Genomic DNA, 23,582 nt, shown 5'->3' on the forward strand with positions numbered 1-23,582 from the left:
TTAAATATTTGGCCTAAAATTAAATCTCAGTTAAGTTCATGTAAGAATTAATTTAGGATTGAATACTGGGCACAGATCTCACACTGCTTATGCATGGTGCGGAAGTCAAAGATCCACTGTATCATAGTTTTGGGTGTTCATGGAAGCCCCCTAACCAATATTCCTTTTAAATTGTCTCCACCTACTGATTCATCAGGCCTGCTTCTTGATAAAATATAGGCATTAATAGGGATGATAGTCAACATCATAGTAGTAATGATAATCACTCACTCGTGTCTGAATCTTTGCAATCCCATGGACTGTAGCCCAAGAGGCTTCTCTGTCCATGGAATTCTCCAGGTAAAAATACAAGAGTGGGTCGCCATCTCCTTCTCCAAGGGATCTTCCCAACCCAGGGATCAAACTCAGTTTTCCTGCATTGCAAGCAGATTCTTTACCATCTGAGCCACTAGGGAAACCCTTGATAGTTAATATATTTAAACATTAGCTTGAGCAGAAGCAAAAGATATGTATGACCATCTTGGCATCAAGCAGAACACTGGCTGAGGACAAGAGCCAGGATGCAGAGAATGTTGTACTAAACTCACCCATACAAAAAAACTTCTCCTAGCCTGGAATTCTAATTTTTTTTTAAAGCTATGATATAAGACTCTGATTTGAAAATGGTGACAAAATTTTCAGCCTGTTTCACAGTTAGAAAATAATTGAAGTCATCTTGCTTACTCAAGATTGCATGAATAACCTAAATGCAAAATTAACAGGCTTATAAATTTTTTAAAAATTTAAATTCAATGCATTAAATTGGTTTAAAATTTATTTATGAATTCCTTTTTGATTTCTTTAAAGAAAAAACTAAATATTTGTGCTAGAAACAGAACAACTTACTCATGTACCTTTTAACAAGAATTTGCAATTAAAAATTGTGCAAAACTGCTAGTTACACAACAGTTTGTAATAAGTCCTTGTTATTACTCTATAACGTGCTAAAGCTAAAAATGTCTTCTCAGTTTAAAAATCCATGGAGTAACACATAAAGCTTAGTCTTTTGGCCTAAATATTAAGTCAATTTTCTTTGTTTTCTATTACCTGTAATGATGATGGTATCAATTCAAAACAGCACATTTTAGGAAACATACCACTTATTAATATGTTTTAGTTTAATATGCTTTAGCACATATTCAGTGATATACTTGAAAATCATTAAACATCAATTCTTTTTAAATTTCAATTTTTAAAATTTCTATTTTGAAAAAGATGACATTATGAAAACTAGAAGTATACACTTATTTAAAAGGCAAATCAACAAAGCAGGATACTTCAAGCATATTTTTCTTTACTGTTTTTTCTCTAAAATATATTTTTTTCAAGCTATTTTAAAATTGCTTGTAAATAATTTATAACTGGACTCTAGCTTAAGGACTTGGCATACTTTGCATTTGTTAGCTATAACTTCAAGCTCACCTGTCTCCAAAGATAACCCAGCACTGGAAAATTTGCATAACATAGTACTAGAAACACAAATGCCCAAGAAAAGCCAGCAAGCTGCCAGAAGCAACGGATAAATACTAAACACCAAAAACCTGGTTTTACATAACGAGACCAGACATTGACTCTAGTTTAGCTAAATTTAATCCTGGGAATAGTATTTTGTTTGCAACTATTTGAATAATAATTAGAACAATTGCACTCATCTCACACTCTAGTAAAGTAATGCACAAAATTCTCCAAGCTAGGCTTCAACAGTATGCAAACTGAGAACTTCCAGATGCTCAAGCTGGTTTTAGAAAAGGCAGAGGAACACGAGATCAAATTGCCAATATCCAGTGGATCATAGAAAAAGCAAGAGAATTCCAGTAAAACATCTACTTTTACTTTATTGACTATGCTAGTCTTTGTGTGAATCACAACAAACTGTGGAAAATTCTTAAAGAGATGGGAATACCAGGCCACCTTACCCGACTCCTGAGAAATCTGTGCGCAAATCAAGAAGCAACAGTTAAAACAGGACATGGCACATCAGACTGGTTCCAAATCGGGAAAGGAGTATGTCAAGGCTGTATATTGTCACCCTGCTTATTTAACTTATATGCAGAGTATATCATGAGAAATGCCAGGCTGGATGAAGCACAAGCTGGAATCAAGATTGCAGGGAGAAATATCAATAACATCAGAAATGCAGATGACACCACCCTTATGGCAGAAAGCGAAGAAGAACTAAAGAGCCTCTTGACAAAAGTGAAAGAGGAGAGTGAAAAAGTTGGCTTAAAACTCAACATTCAGAAAACTAAGATCATGGCATCTGGTCCCATCACTTCATGGCAAATAGATGGGGAAACAGTGGAAACAGTGTCAGACTTTATTTTTTTGGGCTCTAAAATCACTGCAACCATGAAATTAAAAGATGCTTGATCCTTGGAAGAAAATCTATGACCAACCTAGACAGCATTTTAAAAAGCAGAGACATTACTTAGCTAACACAGGTCCATCTAGTCAAGGCTATGGTTTCTCCAATAGCCATGTATAGATGTGAGAGTTGGACCATAAAGCAAGCTGACTGCCAAAGAATTGATGCTTTTGAACTATGGTGCTGGAGAAGACTTTTGAGAGTCCTTTGGGCTGCAAGGAGATCAAACCAGTCCATCCTAAAGGAAATCAGTCCTGAATAGTCATTGGAAAGATGCTGAAGCTGAAGCTCCAATACTTTGGCTACCTGATGCGAAGAACTGACTCACTGCAAAAGCCCCTGATGCTAGGGAAGATTGAAGGAAGGAGGAGAATGGGATAACAGAGGATGAGATGGTTGGATGGCATCACCAACTCAATGGACATGAATTTGAGTAAGCTCCAGGAGTTGGTGATGGAGAGAGGAGCCTGGTGTGCTGTGGTCCATGGAGTCACAAAGAGTTGGATACAACTGAGCAACTGAACTGAACTGATTTGAGTAATATTTCGCTCATTCCACAGGACATAGCTACTGTACTGAAAATAAAACATTTTAAGTGTTTACAACACATATGAACTAACACACAATGTCTCATTCAGAGATATTAGATTTGCTTGCATGGAACTAGGAGTTGTGAAACAATTTGGATGATGAAAGTTGCTAATAGCTCATGGTAGCTAATTCACATCAACTACTAAATAAGATAACTCTTAGAGACAGTGCCTTCACTTAGCGACTGAACAACAACTGTGTAAGATAACATTAGCTTCCATGCATGAAAGCCATAAATCAAAACTTAAATGATACATTTTGGTATATATCCTTGATTGGAAATAGGCAGTGCAGATGAAAAATTGTCTATTAGCAAACAGTTATTTAACCCAAGTTCTCTTTAGGATATTAGCAACCTCCAAAATGGTATTTGTCAAAGTACTACTGGCAAATAATAGTTATAAAATAAGGTAATTGCACTGATGCAAATACAGTTCTCTGCTGTAAACATTTATGTAATGGTGATAGTACTGCTTATAGTGAAATATGGGAGGTAAACACATCTTTATCTATTTAGCTTATGATTCTGATTACAACTTCTCATTTCTAAATTTATTTCAGATATAAAAGACAATTAAATTTTAACAAATTAAGAATTTACTTCTGGTGCATACTGGGGTCTTTTAATGCATCTTTCTATATCTTTTTAAGAAAGCAATGAAAGGAAAAAAGAGCTAACTGCATAGTACTTAATACGTGCCAGCCACTGTTTTAAGCATCTCATATATATTCATTCAACACAAAATCAGGTTAAGACAATCAGGACTATTAGTACCACCAGTAACTTGGCAGAAGCAAATGTAAATACTATCTGATGAAAGAGAGTATCACAGTAGGCCTCAAGTTATCTCCATAGCTTTTATATGTAATGTCCAGTGTCTCATCAAAAATAACCAAGCATATGAAAGGCAAGAAATGTGAACCCATCAGGAGCACTAATGGACAATAGATACAGACATGATATAAATAAAACAGTCACAGAGACTTCAAAATAATACATATAATGTATGCAAGGATGTGATAGACAAAACAGAATTTTGTCAGAGATCTAGAAGCTAATAATATCATCATCATCATCATCATCATATAATGAAAACATATATTATAATAAAAATATAGTAATAAATACAAAGAAAACCTCACCTAAGCAATCATAGTTAAAACTACTGGAAATCGAAGTTATAAAGAAAGAATTACAGTTAAAACAAAAAAGGACAGTTTGCTTTTAAAAGACTAGTGGCAATGACATATATACACTACATGTGTAAAACAGGTAGCTAGTAGGAAGCTGCTGTGTAACACAGGAGCTCGGGGCTCTGGGACATCCTAGATGGATGGAATGAGGAGGTGGGTGGAGACTCGAGAGGAAGGAGATGCATGTATACTTAAAGCTGATTCACACTGTTATGCAGCAGAAGCCAACACAACTTTTTTTTTTTCATTTATTTTTATTAGTTGGAGGTTAATTACTTTACAACATTGCAGTGGTTTTTGTCATACATTGATGGATTTACATGTATTCCCCATCCCGGTCCCCTCTCCCACCTCCCTCTCCACCCGATCCCTCTGGGTCTTCCCAATGCATCAGGCCCGAGCACTTGTCTCATGCATCCAACCTGGGCTGTGATCTGTTTCACCCTAGATAATATACATGTTTCGATGCTGTCCTCTTGAAACATCCCACCCTCGCCTTCTTCCAGAGTCCACAAGTCTGTTCTATACATCTTAGTCTCTTTTTCTGTTTTGCATATAGGGTTATCATTACCATCTTTCTAAATTCCATATATATGTGTTAGTATACTGTAATGGTCTTTATCTTTCTGGCTTACTTCACTCCATATAATGGGCTCCAGTTTCATCCATCTCATTAGAACTGATTCAAATGAATTCTTTTTAATGGCTGAGTAATATTCCATGGTGTATATGTACCACAGCTTCCTCATCCATTCATCTGCTGATGGGCATCTAGGTTGCTTCCATGTCCTGGCTATTATAAACAGTGCTGCGATGAACATTGGGGTGCATGTGTCTCTTTCAGATCTGGTTTCCTCAGTGTGTATGCCCAGAAATGGGATTGCTGGGTCATATGGCAGTTCTATTTCCAGGTTTTTTAAGAAATCTCCACACTGTTCTCCATAGTGGCTGTACTAGTTTGCATTCCCACCAACAGTGTAAGAGGGTTCCCTTTTCTCCACACCCTCTCCAGCATTTATTGCTTGTAGACTTTTGGATAGCAGCCATCCTGACTGGCGTGTAATGGTACCTCATTGTGGTTTTGATTTGCATTTCTCTGATAATGAGTGATGTTGAGCATCTTTTCATGTGTTTGTTAGCCATCTGTATGTCTTCCTTGGAGAAATGTCTGTTGAGTTCTTTGGCCCATTTTTTGATTGGGTCATTTATTTTTCTGGAGTTGAGCTGGAGGAGTTGCTTGTATATTTTTGAGATTAATCCTTTGTCTGTTGCTTCGTTTGCTATTATTTTCTCCCAATCTGAGGGCTGTCTTTTCACCTTGCTTATAGTTTCCTTTGTTGTGCAAAAGCTTTTAAGTTTCATTAGGTCCCATTTGTTTATTTTTGCTTTTGTTTCTAAAATTCTGGGATGTGGGTCATAGAGGATCCTGCTGTGATTTATGTCGGAGAGTGTTTTGCCTATGTTCTCCTCTAGGAGTTTTATAGTTTCTGGTCTTACATTTAGATCTTTAATCCATTTTGAGTTTATTTTTGTGTATGGTGTTAGAAAGTGTTCTAGTTTCATTCTTTTACAAGTGGTTGACCAGTTTTCCCAGCACCACTTGTTAAAGAGGTTGTCTTTTTTCCATTGTATATCCTTGTCTCCTTTGTCGAAGATAAGGTGACCACAGGTTCGTGGATTTATCTCTGGGCTTTCTATTCTGTTCCATTGATCTATATTTTTGTCTTTGTGCCAGTACCATACTGTCTTGATGACTGTGGCTTTGTAGTATAGTCTGAAGTCAGGCAGGTTGATTCCTCCAGTTCCATTCTTCTTTCTCAAGGTTACTTTGGCTATTCAAGGTTTTTTGTATTTCTATACAAACTGTGAAGTTATTTGTTCTAGTTCTGTGAAAAATACCGTTGGTAGCTTGATAGGGATTGCATTGAATCTATAGATTGCTTTGGGTAGAATAGCCATTTGACAATATTGATTCTTCCAATCCATGAACACGGTATATTTCTCCATCTGTTTGTGTCCTCTTTGATTTCTTTCATCAGTGTTTTATAGTTTTCTATGTATAGGTCTTTTGTTTCTTTAGGTAGAATACTCCTAAGTATTTTATTCTTTTTGTTGCAATGGTGAATGGTATTGTTTCCTTAATTTTGCTTTCTGTTTTCTCCTTGTTAATGTATAGGGATGCAAGAGATTTCTGTGTGTTAATTTTATATCCTGCAACTTTACTGTATTCATTGATTAGCTCTAGTAATTTTCTGGTAGAGTCTTTAGGGTTTTCTATGTAGAGGATCATGTCATCTGCAAACAGAGAGAGTTTCACTTCTTCTTTTCCTATCTGGATTCCTTTTACTTCTTTTTCTGCCCTGATTGCTGTGGCCAACACTTCCAAAACTATGTTGAATAGTAGTGGTGAGAGTGGGCACCCTTGTCTTGTTCCTGATTTCAGGGGAAATGCTTTCAATTTTTCACCATTGAGGGTGATGCTTGCTGTGGGTTTGTCATATATAGCTTTTATTATGTTGAGGTATGTTCCTTCTATTCCTGCTTTCTGGAGAGTTTTAATCATAAATGGATGTTGAATTTTGTCAAAGGCTTTTTCTGCATCTATTGAGATAATCATATGGTTTTTATCTTTCAATTTGTTAATGTGGTGTATTACATTGATTGATTTGCAGATATTAAAGAATCCTTGCATTCCTGGGATAAAGCCCACTTGGTCATGGTGTATGATTTTTTAAATATGTTGTTGGATTCTGTTTGCTAGAATTTTGTTAAGGATTTTTGCATCTATGTTCATCAGAGATATTGGCCTGTAGTTTTCTTTTTTTGTGGCATCTTTGTCTGGTTTTGGAATTAGGGTGATGGTGGCCTCATAGAATGAGTTTGGAAGTTTACCTTCTTCTGCAATTTTCTGGAAGAGTTTGAGTAAGATAGGTGTTAGGTATTCTCTAAATTTTTGGTAGAATTCAGCTGTGAAGCCATCTGGTCCTGGGCTTTTGTTTGCTGGAAGATTTCTGATTACAGTTTCAATTTCCTTGCTTGTGATGGGTTTGTTAAGATCTTCTATTTCTTCCTGGTTCAGTTTTGGAAAGTTATACTTCTCTAAGAATTTGACCATTTCTTCCAAGTTGTCCATTTTATTGGCATAGAGCTGTTGGTAGTAGTCTCTTATGAGCCTTTGTATTTCAGGCCAACACAACTTTGTAAAGCAATTATCCTTCAATTAAAAATAAATTTTCAAGTAGACTATTTTATGGCATCAACAGAGACAGTGAGTTATAAGAAAATAACATCATAAAGTGGGGGAAGAGAATTACCAGTTTAGAATTTGCTTCCCAGGAAAAGTACCTATTAGAAAAAGAGTCAATACATTTCAGACAAAAAACAAAACTGGGCCAAATTATTACTATACTAAAGGAAATCCTATATGTAATCTCAGAGATGCAGGAAGAAATGAAGTGTATATAAGACTATATGAAACTATAATAACAATAATTATTGTGGAATTTAAATTATATAAAATTAAATACCTAAAAATAACATATAATTCAGAAGAAGCACATAAGTAGTGAAGGCATTCATTCTAAGGTTTTCAAGTTTCCCACAAAGTGAGAGAAGTACTAATTTGCATTGTACTTTGATTAGGTCAAAGACACCTCTTGTAACTTGCATTATAACCAGTAAAACAATGTAAAAGTTGTAAAAATAATAAGCTAATAGGAAAAGGGCAAAGAAATTACAAATATAATCAGTCCAAAAGACAACAAACAAAGAGATAAAAAGAAATATAGAATAGGAAGGGCAAATAGCATAGTAAGTCAGCATATTTAAATTCAAATATATTATTATGACATTAAATATAAAATGACTAAATACTCCACTGAAAAGAAAAATACCAGACTGTACGATAAAACAATATTTACTTATCTGATGCTTGTAAAGAGAGATATTTAAACCATAAACATAAAGAAAATTTAAAACTTAGAGAATGAGAGAGAAGTCACATAGACACTAGCTAACAGAAAGCTAGTTGTATAGATTTTTAAGTTGACTTGAAGGCAAAATCGTTAATAGAGGAAAAAAAAATGGGTCTCATTACGAGGCAGGTTTTAATTCACCATGATGATATAATAGTTCTAAATTTGTATCTAACTAAGCATCTGTCATCCTTTTTTTTCCATTACCATCCTATTTCCTTAAGGAGACTTTTTAGATTTGTTTATTCTAATCACTTCCTTCCAAAAGAGTTTAAAACCATGTACACTATACATCTGTTGATGCCCTGAGTCTCTCTGGAGGGCCATAGACCACTACGATACATATTGATTTTCTTTGCTTCCTGAGAACCAATTATTAGATCTGAATTAGGGGCTTCCTTGGTAGCTCAGCTGGTAAATAAACTGCCTACAATGCAGGAGACCACAATTCAATTCCTGGGTCGGGAAGATCCTCTGGAGAAAGGAACCCACTCCAGTATTCTGGCCTGGAGAATTCCATGAACTATATAGCCCATGGGGTTGCAAACAGTTGGACATGACTGAGCAACTTTCACTTTCATGTGATTAACAATTTCCTAATTGACTTGTATATTTTCAGCTTGCTTATTTAACTTATATGCGGAGTACATCATGAAAAATGCCAGGCTGGATGAAGCACAAGCTGGAATCAAGTTTGCAGGGAGAAATATTAATAACCTCAGATATGCAGATGACACCACCCTTATGGCAGAAAGTAAAGAGGAACTGAAGAGCCTCTTGATGAAAGTGAAAGAGGAGAGTGAAAGAGCTGGCTTAAAGCTCAATATTCAAAAAACTAAGATCATGATGTCTGGTCCCATCACTTCATGGCAAATAGATGGGGAAAATATGGAAACAGTGATAGACTTTATTTTCTTGGGTTCCGAAATCACTGCAGATGGTGACTGCAACCATGAAATTAAAAGACGCTTGATCCTTGGAAGAAAAGCTATGACCAACCTAGACAGCAGAGACATTACTAAAGAGCAGAGACATTACTTGGCTAACAAAGGTCTGTCTAGTCAAGGCTATGGTTTTTCCAGTAGCCATGTATGGATGTGAGAGTTGGACCATAAAGCAAGCTGACTGCTGAAGAATTGATGCTTTTGAACTGTGATTCTGGAGAAGACTCTGGAGAGTCCCTTGGACTGCAAGGAGATCACACCAGTCCATCCTAAAGGAAATCAGTCCTGAATATTCACTGGAAAGATGCTGAAGCTGAAGCTCCAATACTTTGGCTACCTGATGCAAAGAACTGACTCACTGCAAAAGCCCCTGATGCTGGGGAAGATTGAAGGAAGGAGAATGGGATAACAGAGGATGAGATGGTTGGATGGCATCACTGACTCAATGACATGAGTTTGAGTAAGTTCCAGGAGTTGGTGATGGACAGGGAAGCCTGGTGTGCTGCAGTCCATGGCATTGCAAAGAGTTGGACACAACTGAGTGACTGAACTGAATTGACCTGTATATGTTTCCCTGGTGGCTTGGTGGTAAAAATCCATGTGCAATGCAGAAGACTCTGGTGTGATCCTTGGGTTGGGAAGATCCCCTGGAGAAGGAAATCTCATGGACAGAAGAGCATGGAAGTCCATGGGTTGGCAATAGTCCGACACGACTTAGTGACAACCACCACCAATTGACTTGCAGAGAGTGTAGTACCTAACAGCCAGAGTCCAAATTCACTTCACATGTGTGTGAAACATGCATGAAAGTTGACTACATGTCGGATCATACATGTAAGCTACACCAAATCTCAATGACCTAAATCATGTATTATCAATTATGACATATGACCACAGCAGATTATACTAGGAAAGTCACAAAAAGATAACTACAAAATCCCAATGTGTTTGAAAATTAATAAATGCACATCTAAATAATCTAAGTGTCCAAAAAGAAGTTAACAATTGAAACTGTTTTGAGCTATCTGATCATGGAAATACTAAATTTGGGGATGCAAATTAGAGAAAAATTTATTGGTTTAAATGTATATATTGCAAAAGAAGAAAATGCTTGAAATGCTATGAGCCAAGAAAAAGAAAAAACAAAAAAAAACCCTGAGAAAATAGAAAAAAACTTAAAAAAATAAATCTAAAAAAGAAGAAAACAGGAAATAATAAAGGACTAAAATGAATAAACAGACAATAAATACACATAAATAAAGAGAATTTTAAGTCAAAAGTTTTTACTTGAAATATCTAGTAAAATTGATCTTGGCAAAACCATTGGAGAAAAACAAGAAAAACTGAAATGGCATAATAAACTAAGAGCAAGAATAAAAGGTTAGCCTAAAAAGCAAAGAATTTTGAACAACTTATGCTAATTACTAAATTTTGATAAAATAGATGACCTAGAAATACACGACTTACCAAAACTGAAAATAAAAGTAGAGAATCTGAATAACCCATAAAAATTAGTAAAATTAAAATTGTAACTAAAATCTTGGCCACAAAATATTCCAGGACTAGATGGACTTGATTACAATGTCTAAAAAATATTTAGGGAAGAAATGGCATGAATCTATATAAATTTATATAAATCTCTCTCCCTCAAATTTTAAAAAGGTAATATTTTGTAACTATTTTTATGAGGTCAATGGAACCTGGTTGTTACCAGAAAGGATAACTTTAGCCTTATTTTTCTTAATGAACATAGCTGCAAAATCCTAAATAAAGTTATTAGCAATCCAGAAACAAGGTAAAAATGGATTAAAAAATATCAGAACACATCATGATGAAATTGGAATTACTTCAGGATTTCAAGTTGGATTTGACATTGTAAAATTAATCACCACCTCAACGGAATAATAGAGAAAATCATATGGTAAATATCAGAAAAAATATTTGATAAATCAAATATTTATTCACGGTAACTTACAAACTAGAAATAGAAGGAAACTTCCAATATTATAGACAATATCATACTTAATGGTAGAATGTTGGAAATTTTCCTTCTAATATTGAAAACAATACACTACCCACTATTATCTCTTCAACAATTTACTGAAAATCCTAGCCATTTTACAATAAGAAAAAATTGTCAATATTTAAGAAGAATATATATACATATATACAGAAGGCATATATACATGCCTTCCAATATTCTTGGATAGTATGACTGACTACATAGAAAATCAAAAGAATTGACAGATAAATTATTAGAATTTCCAAGTGAGTTCAGCAAGGCTGCTGACAACAAATCGATACACCAACATTTAATTGGTTTTTCATAGTGACTAAATAACAAACAACTATATATTAGTAACAAAAATTAAAAATTAAAATTGAAGAGATACTATTTAGAATAGCATCAAAATACTAATTGCTTAGTAATATATCTAGCAAGGAATATGCAACATGACCACAAAGCAAGCTATTATTGAGAGAAATTACCAAAGACCTAAATAAAGGGAAGAATATACTACCTTCATGAATTGAAAGACTCAAGGAAAGATGTCAAATCTTCCCAAATCCATCAATATCCCAAAAGTGGTTTTTTTTTTTTTTTTTTTTTAGGGAAGAATCTTAAGTTAACTTTAAAATTTATATGGAAATGTAGAGAACCAAGAAAAGAAACAGGAGATTTTACCAATGGGAGAAAAATATTTGTACAATAGATAGCAATCAAAGGTATCAAAATACATTTTAAAAATTCCTATAAATTAATATATAAATGACTTATTTAGACAATTCACAAAGAAGATATTTACATGTCTAATATATATGTGCAAAAGTGTTCAAACTCATCAGCAGCCAGGAAAATGCAAATTAAAACCACCATATATTAATCACTACATACCTCCCCTAAATGCTAAATTATAAGGTTAGTGAGGAACTTTATAAACCATACACTGTTGGTGGGAGTGTAAATATTTTAACCATTTTGAGCAGTTTTGAATTTTCTACTGAAGTAAAACATAAACATTCTCTGTGGCCCAGCAACTAATTCCTACGCATATGGTCAGCAGAAATACATGTACTGGTGCATCAAAAGACAGGCATAAGAATGCTCAGACCAGTACTATTCATAATATTAAAAACTAGATACAATTGAAACATTTTTCCATAGTAAAATGGATGAATAAATTGTTGCATAGTATCAGATAATTAGATATGATGCAATAATTAAATAAAATACAGCTGTATGCAACAATCTGCTAAATCTCACTGTATAATGATGAGTGAAAAGAGTGGAGGAGGCTTGACAGGATTTTTGAAGTGACAGTTATGTAATAATGTTCTCTTTCTTGGCTTGGGTAGTGTAGTGGTTACACAGTGTTTCACTTGTAACTAGTGAACCATTCTGTACATTTATATCTTTTGAGTATTTCTCTGCACATGTGCTATAGTTTAAAAATAAAATTAAAACTATTTCTTTTAAGTGTTTAAAGCACCCCATAGTACTAAGTCCAAAATAGTTATAACTCTCCATGAAATCATTTTTATAAGTGTAAGCAAACAATACCAGTTGATACACACATGATGCTTACTACCTGTCATGCATGACTTTAAGCACTTTACAAATAAAGTGCATTTGATCTTCTCAACAACCATATGAGGCACATATTATAAACACCTTCATTTTATAAATAAGTAGAGTGCTGCTCAGAGAGACTAACTGGCTCAGGATCACAGAGCTAATCAGTAAGCCACAGCGAACTGTGCCAGATTCCACACTGTTTACCATTATACGACACTGCCTTCCAGAACAAAACTTCTGAAGTTGAAAGTGTCAGATTTAGTCACTGTGAATGAATTTAAAATGAAATAATGTTTCCTCGATACACTGGAAACTCCTAAAAATATTTCAAGTAGATTGATTTAACATTTTGACATAGATATTTTTATATTTTGTAAAATAATTTTAAAACTCTTTTTCTATGCTTAGAATGATCAAAGATGGATTTTAACATAATGCTTGTGAAACACCGAAAACTCAAAAAAAACACAACTGTCATTTAAAAAGCTAGGATTCAATTTCAACTCTATTAGTTTTAACTTCTGTGAACCTCAATTACCTTGTCATTAAAATGGGCATAATGAATCCTTTCCTAATAGGAAGATTCTGAGAAAGAACTGATTTGACATTTGTGCTCTGAACTAGGCGACTAATATGAAAACCAATCCAACTGTGTGCGTAGAGTAAATGTTAGAAATTTTACAACATAAATGTACCTCATTTTAAACTCACATTTAAGAGGCTTAAAAGTCAAACGTGCTAAATAACTTAAGGCCAGCATTTGGAACTTGAATGCAGCAATTTAGGTTATAAGGTCAGTTTTTCTTGAAAAAAGTTTGATCCTTATTGTTTTCTTCCTGTTTTCCCTTCTCTCTCCACATAATATATGAAAACTAAATTAAAAATATATATATATATTATTACCATTTAATTCAATAAATATATTTGACCTATATTTTTAAAGATTTACATTAAAGGAGACATATTTTAAATAGGCTATGTTATCCAATTCACTGTTTCTGACATGAATACCATTTGAAAAGTTTTTATGTACATTTGTTTTCAAGTTTAAGAAGGGTTTGCCCTCTCTCTCTCTCCTGAACTCACACAGACACTTAGCAGCAACAAATTAATGAAAAAGAAGATAGTAATTCTCAGCTACTTTATTATCAGTCATTGGATTATTTTTAAATGATTAACAATTTTTTTTCTTAAAAAAATTAATAGAAATGTATAGAGAAAAATCTAGAATGTCATTCAAATCATACAAATTTCTGTTTTGTGTCTATCCCTTTTGTTTTAACTTAAAGATTGTTCTTTACTCCAAGCACAATAACAAAAAAAAAAAGATCTAGAAAAACAGAAAATAAAAATTACTAAATAATTAAAATGACCAATACATTTTCCACATCAAACTAAAAACCAAATTGAAATAGTTTTTATTTTATTGAAAAACAAGAACACTAGTCTGATGGACATGGAAAGATACTGTCTTTTTATCACAGGGAAAACAACTTTTCCCTTCAATTTAATGATCTTTTCTAAATCAAGGCATTCTTTAGACGTCTGTATCACTGCAGCATCTCCTTTTTCGAGAATGCATCTACACTTTTGTAAATGACTGAGTTCTTTCATCTGGCTGGACACAGCTGGTAAGTGGCATAATGGGAAAGGGAAATGAAAGTTTTTTTTTTTCCCTCCCGAAAAACCAAGAAATGTATAAATCATATTGAAACTGAAGCATCTGTTGCTTGTATTACTGTGCAAAATACCCATCTTAATACAAACAGTGTTTCCTACTGTTTTATGAATAAATGATATTATAGCATATTTTAATTTAAAAAGTCTGTGATGGGTGGTTTCCTTAAACACTATTTGAGTAAATATAAATTGTGCATATTTAATTTGAAAAATTACACCAAACTAATTCTAAAACAGAAAGTTTAAAGTGCTCAAACCAATAAAATATATTGAGTAAAATATGCACATTTAGTTTATGGAGAAAAGTCTCAAATAGTTGGCAGGCAACAGGCCAGCAAGTTTTCTTATGAAAACTCTGAAACACATATGAAGGCTGGAAGGAACTCTGAGCTCGACTAAGACTCTCATTTTGTATATGAGGACACTGGTGCCCTGAGAAATGATTGGTCCACAGTTACTCAAGCAGGAAACCTGGGCTATCTCTCTCCTCGCTTCAGGGACAAGCTGGTCTCAGCTGTGTCAAAGGCAAGGGAGGGAAACTCAGGATTGAAGGAAGAATCTAATGAAGCAATTAAAAAATAGAACTCTTTCTCCTTTCATTTTCCAATTTTGTCTCACCTTTAACTTAAATATCATGCGAAAGTAAACAGATACCCATAATCTTTCCATTGCAAACATAATAAACTTGTGGTGAGAAAAGTTGAACAATTCTACAGTATTTACATCCCAGAGGCTTCCATTGTTATTTTTATTTGAATTTGTAGACCGTTTCAATCAGTGTGTGTGAATATGTATATATAGCTTTACAAATGCTAATGTAGCTTTTTCCCCACTTGTCACATTTTGAAAATCATTCCAGATTGTTCATGTAGATCTCGCTTACTCTTTTAAACAGCGATATGATATTCTAGTCTATGGATTTAAAATAATGTACTCAACAACTCACCTATTATCAGTTTAGATAGCTTCTGAGTTTTTATATTACAAAGAAGGCAAAAATAAACATAATTTGATATGTTCTTAGACTAAGATTTACTAGAGTCAAAGAATATGTAAAACATTGAACATTAAGTATCTTTATTTTAGATATCAAATTTTGAAGAGCTTAGGGAAGATCCCCTGAAGAAGGAATGGCAACCCACTCCAGTACTCCTGCCTGGAGAATTCCATGGACGGAGGAGCCTGGTGGGCTACAGTCCATGAGATCGCAAAGAGTCAGACATGACTGAAGTGACTTAGCACACAAACGCAGGTATATACTAACCTCCCACGTCTACATCTGAACCCATGGAAATACCTCCTCACACCAAACTAACCCTAAACTCCACCTACCACCCCAAAGGAAAAGAAGAATATTCTTAAAATTCTCAAAGAACCTTTAGTATATTTAAATCATGTATAAACTTCTGTTTTGGACAAAATCTTTTTTTGTGTATTTGAAACAGTAAGTAGGTAATGATGATTTTCATCATGCAGAAAGATGTCTGTTACATTTCTTTATATGCTAATTATGAATCTAAAACACAAAAGCTAATAATAAGAAAAGAATCTGAGCAGGAATTTCAATGAAAAATTTTATGCAAATTCACCAGCCACTAGAAAGGAAAAACTAAAACAAACAAACTTCAAATTTTATAAGAGGAAACGCCATCAAACTCTCATTACCAATCTTAATTTTTCCATCTTCTTACAAATGCAAGAGAGAGAAGAAAAGGAGACAGGAAGGAAGAAAGGAAGTGTGAAGGGACAGGAACAGATTGAGGGGTATGAATAAAATAAGCTTTCTTTACTAATATATTGACTAAGGCTGTTATTTTCATGCTTCTTACTGTATGTAAATAAATGTACAAAGCATCCAAGAAAGGATTTTAATTTTGAAAATACTGGGGTATTTCTTTACACACTAGGATATTAAGAAATATATATTGCTTAATAGACTTATGTGTGTTCTGTGTCATGCTATTTTTAGGTTTATCTGAAGCTACAAACCTTGCTCCCTATTCTCCACGCTTGAGATGTTAACTGTAAATCAACACCCAAGGAGATGCCAACAAGAATGCTCTGACCCAAGGAGGATCCTACCAGTGCCTGAATTAGGATAACTGAATTGTACTAAAATCCACCAGTAGGAGGAGGCAGCTCCCCCCATCCCCCCCATACCACAGGGGTAAGTTCTCAGAGCAGACACTCAATGGACAATCGGTTCACCAAAAACATTCTTCTTCTAAGGATTCCTCCAACTTAGCTATTAACACGTGTTCAGTTATTCTCTAAAGAAACCAGAATTGGAGCAGAGGAGATATTAAAGTGAAATAATACAGAAAGCCTAAGACAATGATTGGCACCTAGGAAGAAGACACTTGTCACATTAAAGTCTCCAGATACAATGAACTCAGAACATGTCCCCCCCCCCAAAAAAAAAGAACATGTCCCTCTACTGTCTGAAGGGTGCTACAGCCTAGGAGCAGCGTGTCAGCCTCAGAGGAGAGAAATAGGGTGAGGACACACGGTCTTCCCTGGGGAGCCACAGTCCGCCTGTAGAGAAATTGCCCAAAACCCAGGGACTTGTTCATGTTTTCCCTTGACAATGAGGGTATTTTGGAGGCAAAATTATATAAATCTAGTACAATTGAATACAGGCAAACTTTTAAGGGAAGTAGAAGAAATAAAGGATGGGAAAGATGGAAGAATAAAAAGAGTTTAATGCTAACAAGTCACTATTAACCTGTCACGGTGAAGCACAGAATCTGGAAAGGAAAAAGGCATCCTAGAAGTATTCCAAGATCTTCATTTTAAAGCAGAGGAAATTGAGGCCTCCAAAGTTGAAGAAATTTGCCTTAACTCACACAGTTCTTCTGAGCCACTTTGGGATATTGGTTTCTTGACACAAAGGACATTCCTGCCATATGACACTGCATCAGTGGTCAAGCCCATCACAGTTTAGGAAACATTCTTGCTTGTACCAACTGGCTACTGGCACTTGGGGTTGCTGTCAAAGTTCTTGAAGGACTCCTGCTTTTTGGAACTCTTACGGTTCCAAGTTCAAGTGATGATGGAGAAACTATCAATGCACTGATCTAATTCACCATCTCAAACCTGTACAATAGCTTAATCAACCAATGGGAAAATTTTGACTCCCTTAAACATTACAATTTTTATGGATATCACTACAAATATATTGTCCACATCTTGACATGTGGAAAGCATATAGTAATTTTTTAAATAAAAGTCTGACACTCACACTTTCATATACAAATAGAATTTTTAAAATTCCCAAATAAGAATGCTATAAAAAGTTTGATCAAAAAAAGACTGTAAGAAATAATCCAATACAACCAATTTCATTTATAGGTGATGAAACTGGGATCAAGAGTAAGCAAGTGCTTCCCAACTAGTTAGAGCCTGAATAAGGGTCCTGTCTGGTCCCGTCTCTATCTGCTGCTCTTTCTTATGTGCCCCATGAAATCTCTTCCTGGGTACAAATTAAATCATCTAGATACCTAAGCAATTCTTGGGAAAGTATACCTGCCTTGATTGTACACTAGAATGTTGACACATTTCACTGCACTCTTTATTCAAATCTCTAACATGCCTGGAATATAGTAGATATTGTCACTTTGGGTGACATGGGCTTTCCTGATAGCTCAGTTGGTAAAGAAACTGCCTGCAGGAGACCCTGGTTTGATTCCTGGGTCGGGAAGATCTGCTGGAGAAGGGATAGGCTACCCACTCCAGTATTCTTGGGCTTCCCTTGTGGCCCAGCTGGTAAAGAATCCGCCTGCACTGCAGGAGACCTGGGTTCGATCCCTGGGTTGGGAAAATCCCCTGGAGAAGGGAAAGGCTACCCACTCCAGTATTCTGGCCTGGAGAACTCCATTCTACATCCCTTTCCCCCCATTTCTCCCCCAAACTTCTGTATCATCACTTTAAAGATTGCTAATATACCAAATGACTCATTGCTTATATACCAGGTGGCGCAATAGTAAGGAATCTGCCTGCCAATGCAGGAGACGCAAAAGACGTGGGTTTGATTTCTGGGTTGGAAAGATCCCCTGGAGTAGCAAATGGCAACCCACTCCAGTATTCTTGTCTGGAAACTGGTATGGACAGAAGAACCTGGCGGGCTACAGTCCATGGAGTTGCAAATAGTCGGACATGACACGCACACAATACACCAAGTGTGCATCACCTCAGGAATCAAAGCCAGCATGTTGACAAAGTCGCCTATGATGCTTGTAAAGTCAATGGTCCTGATACCTGTAAAATACCCCATGGCTCTGACGTGAGCGATAGATATGCTCCCCGAGGCTCATTCTTAGGAAAAGTGGGGAGGCCCTGGGGAAGCTCTGAGGAGAAATGGAGATTCCACCATGGGAAAGCACCGAGAGAGAGGATCTCATTGCATTTCCAAACGCCAAATCTCTTTCTCCCCAGCTAGATGCACCTCTTAGAAAGAGAGAGTCCTGCTTGTCTGTGAACTTCTCTGGGACAGATAACCTGAATCCACAGGATGGTGGAGTCTTTGGGTAAAAATTTTTGAACATTGAAGATTCTTCAATAAGTTACCTACCTCCTTTGGTAAGTTACCAGCTACCAATCAATGTGAGTTAGACCACTTAGAACACCTAATAGGTTTTACATTTAGATGTTCTGAAGTCTATTCTGATTCTTACTTTTGATACTTCTCTTTAATATAATGAAGACCTTTTGGTCTTGCTTGGGATTAGTTTACCACTTAATGCATTCCTTCCAACACCATGTTCTGTGGTGTGAGTCAACATGCAGCTTCCCCTATGATTGGAACCTGGTTAACAAATTCAACTTTGGAAGATTAATTCCTAGGCAGAGGCATTTCCCAGGCGGTACCATCTCACTTTGAGGAAATTTACTTTTGCATCTGTTTTGGGGTAAAATGTTCCTTTGACTGAAAAGAACACCAGTCAGTGTTCCAAATGCCCTCCTAAATAGATTATACGTCAGGTTGGGCTTTAACATTAAAAACTTTTTTCAAAGACAGTTGAAAATACCATAGTTGAAATTTATTTAAATTACAATATATGAAGGGTAGTAAATTCTCAGCAAACATTTTAAGTAGGTATTAATTGAGAACTGACAAAGGGGAACTTTGTGCAGAACATCATGTAAGGCATTGCAAAATGTGCTGGGGCAATTATTTTTTCTAAGTTGATGTCTGCTTCTGACACATCTTGGATTTTTCCATCCTTGCCCTAAGTAACTTGATTCAAAAGAGTTTCTCCCAGTTAATGGGCTGACATATATATAGTCACCACTGATTTTGTCTCATGTTCAACAGAGGACACTCTGAAACCAGACAGCTTAGTGTCAGGTGAAAAACCTTATAAAGAGGATACAGACTTTGGAGTTGCAACTTGTTAACTTTGGGCTTCTACTTCATACACAAAGCGACTTCATTATATTAAAGAAAATGTCAATCAAAACGTTAACTACTGACACCCGTCTTTGTCTCACCAGCCAGTAATAAAAGATAAAGCAGAGGAAATGGAGGAGCGGCAGTTAGGCATTTGCAGTACACAAAGTCCTTGTTTTCCCACTAGGCGCTGCAGAAAAGCAATTGTCCATTCACAGCACATCCTCTGCATTTCAGGGCTAATATTTTTGCAGTTCTTAACTTGGTACATTACACTCTTAGTTAATTTCATAATTCTTTGAAATGCACGATGTGTTTTACACCTTGCTTAATCTTACTGCTAACATTACCCAGTTTTTAAAATTTCTCTTAATGTTGAGAATAGAAACCTTTGAAAAAAATCAAGAAATTTTGGAAACAGAGTAATGGTTTCAAACAATCCTGTCTTGTTATTGCATAACTCTGAGAAGGGTAATATGGAAATCCATATTAACCATATATTACTCAAATTGCTCTTACAATAACTGACTCTAGATAGGAATGATTTTTAGCAGAGTTTCTCCTCAACCTAAAATAATATTGTGCCATTGAAAACAACATTACCCTGGGTTTCATTACCCTGGGTTTAATTGCCCTGCTTGCTGCAACATTCAGTGGTTTATGTATATAAATGCATATGCCTGCTTTCAGGGGCAAAGAGGTTTAGTCTAACATTTTAATAGTTATTCTAGTCAAACACATGAAGAGCAGAACCTATAGATGGTTGATTAGTTCCCAGGCTCAATCACTCAAGTCCATAATTAAATATCTCACTCTGCTTTCAACTATTGTAGAAGACAATTAGCAAATTTGCAGTGCTAATAAAGAAGTTTTATTCTCCTTTAATAAATAATGATATCTAAGTCATTTGATCATATAACTCAGTGCCTGGATCTCCCCTGTTGACTTCCAAATCCAGAACATTTTAAAAAATTCAACAAATTGATAAATTGCATTTTCCTCAAGAGTTCATATTTCGGGTACATCTTCCATAGGTTTTTTTTTTTTTTTTTAACCTTTGGTCTCATTATTAATTTTTTTCTCCCTTCCTACTAATTTCTTCATCTTCTATCAACAAACATAACAAACTCAAGAGAAAAATGAAATTTCTTTTTCCCTGTTCCACAACCCTCACCAATCTCTTTACCAGTATTTTCCTGTCCTGTCCCACCAAAAAGAAAATCTGACTCAACTCTAAGATTTACATTGGAGAAGAAATATTGCATTCATGAAAAAAAAAAAAAAAAAAACCAAAGGAAAAAAACACAACCCTCTCAGGAGGGGCTCAAAGACCAGTGAAAAGGCCAGAGTGTCTCATTAGGCTGCTTGGAATGAAACAGTTAATTCAGGGTAAGTGATAATGTTTAGTCAGTTCGCCTAGAAAAAGGAAGGAAATTCAAAAGCTGGTTGCTGTAGTAACAATCACAGACCAAAAAATATATACATACAGGTTCATTTAAAATAAAACTCCTGCCATCTCTCTCCTGGGAGTCTCTCAAGAAAAACGAGTTGCCGCTGAAATCTGTCGTACCTACCTCAACCATTAAACAAGACATTTAACCATAGTGGCAGTTCTGTGACCTCTGAATGCCGTGAAATCTCTGAGCGCAGCCGCTTGTTCATGAAGACTTGTGCTGCGGAATCCAGCAACTTCATCCAGGATTACAAATATAATTAAGTAAGAAAAAATAAGAAAAAAAAAAAAAAAAAGAAAGAAAACCAAAAGCACACAGAGAGATTGGGAAGGAAGGAAGGACGGTAGAAAGAGACTCTCTGTGGGTGAGGACACCACGTTTCTCCCAGCAAGCGCTGGGATGGAGCTGAGCCTGCTGCAGCGCCCAGACCCCCCGACTGGCTGGGGGAGCGGGCAGCCGGCCTGCTGGGCTGGGAGGTGCTGTCAGTGGCCACAGGCAAGGAAAAGCGAAGACCAATCGGCTTCAACTCTGGCAGCTCACTGGAGTGGAGCCTTTTCTGTTTATGTTTCCTCATTTCAAGAGTGACGTCAAAGGGTTTAGTTTTTCCTCTGCATGTGCTATTAATTTTAAAGTGCTGTGCTATGGGAAGAATGCGTGTGTGTGTGTGTGTGTGTGTGTGTGTGTGTGTGCCTGCGCCGAGCCTGGGCACCCCGCTCTCAGGAGAACCCAAGACACATTTTCTATTTCCAGGAATAAATTTTAACAATTTAAAATACCTTGTGGCGAGGTGTATCCAAAAACAAAACAAGACAAGAAACGCTGAGCTTGATGAGAGCGGGCAAAGATTTCTATTTCCCCCCAATGCGTGTGTATGCACCTTTGCCCACGAGCCAGCTGTTGCTTGTTTTTGAACTCATTCGTTTTTACCCTTCCCTCAAAGAGTTGCTAATCTTGATCGCCGTGGAGGCAGACTTGCGCCTCTGAGCCGGTGAACGATATTCTGGGTAGGGAAGAACAGAAATTATGTTTATGCTGCTGGTCCCTGCTTTTCTCTCTTTCCTCCAGCTTCTGCGGTGAAGCGTCAGGATTACTCATGCCAGGGAGATCCCTCCTGCAACCCCCCACGGGGATCATTCAAGAAGCGGAGCACGGGGATGCCACACAAGCATGCCGGGGGCTTCAGCACGTTCTCGCCCAAACTGTGTGAAGGTACAGTTATTTAGGGAGACTTCCTCTACCAGGGCCCCCAGCTCATCCCTCTTTTTCTCTTCCCACTCTGGAAAATCTCGGTGGTGGCCATCTGTTGTTTCTGCCTCCCCCATATCCTCCCCCCCCCCCCCCCCATTCTGCTAACAGAACCTCTTTCTTCCCCCTCCTTCGGAGACTTTCCTTCCTCTATCTAGAGACTGCACTGCCTTCCTCTTAAGACCCTCCCCTCCAAAAGAACTAGAAGGGGCACGTGACCCAGACTGACCAATCTGATTTCTCCATTGCCTTAGAAACAGACAATGTTTTAGGGGTAGGCGCAACTTTTAAGACAGATGAGTCCTTTTTCAAATATGAATACAGATTCTTTGAGAAAGAAGGTATTGATAGCTGTCTGAGATTCTACACACTAGAGTTAAGTGAGACCGTAGTTGTTGGGGTTCATCTTTGATGTTGGAGATACAGAAGTCGGAACAAAACAGGTGGTATCTGCTTTCATGTAGTTTAGGTTTTGGAGAAGAGGGAAGACAGGCAATAAAAATAGGTTAATATATAATGTCAGCTGATAATAAGGGCTTTGAAATAAAGGAAAATAAGGGCACAGGTGTATCTGTGTGTGTATGCATATGCACAAGTGTGTGTTGTTTAAGAAATGATGATTAGGGATGCACGCTTTTAAAGCAAATGGGAGCAAAGGCCTGAATGAAGTAAATGAGCGGTCACCCGTGTCTCTGCTGCCAGGCAGAGGAACCGTGGGAAGGCCTGAGGGAGGGGAATACGTGGCATGTTCAAGAAACAGAAAGGGAAATAGAGTGGCTGGAAGACAACGAACATCAGGAAGAGATGGGTTCAGGGAGATATGTCTGGGACAAGATCTGGAAGCATCTCACTGGCCCCGTAAAGGATTAGCATTTATCCCCAGGTAGAAAACCTAACAGACTGTTTTGAAGTAAAGAAAGCCTATGATTTCCTTTATCTTCTGTGTGGAAAATGGGCTCCAGGGGAGCCAGCGGTGAGGCAGGGAGACCAATAGTGAGGGCACTGCAATAACAGCTTGAATTTGGGCGTAAGCAGTGGACAGAATGAGAGGGCAGAATTCTGGAGGGTGTGTGTGTGTGTGTGTGTGTGTGTGTGTGTAACTGGCAGGATTTCAAGATATGGGGTATGAG

At 36.5% G+C, this 23,582-nt stretch overlaps 1 protein-coding gene across 1 annotated transcript in view; it reads right to left on the minus strand.

The window, feature by feature from the left end:
• PDE7B (phosphodiesterase 7B) overlaps nt 1–21,776 on the minus strand; it is a 346,524-nt gene extending 324,748 nt beyond the window's left edge. The window contains exon 1 of the mRNA XM_070461610.1: nt 21,328–21,776. Coding sequence (XP_070317711.1) covers nt 21,328–21,348 — 21 coding nt within the window. The 5' untranslated portion in view covers nt 21,349–21,776. The remainder of the gene's footprint in view (nt 1–21,327) is intronic.
• Between the last annotated feature and the right edge of the window lie 1,806 nt (nt 21,777–23,582).

This window comes from Odocoileus virginianus, chromosome 34 (assembly GCF_023699985.2).
Source record: "Odocoileus virginianus isolate 20LAN1187 ecotype Illinois chromosome 34, Ovbor_1.2, whole genome shotgun sequence".
Lineage (NCBI taxonomy): Eukaryota > Metazoa > Chordata > Mammalia > Artiodactyla > Cervidae > Odocoileus > Odocoileus virginianus.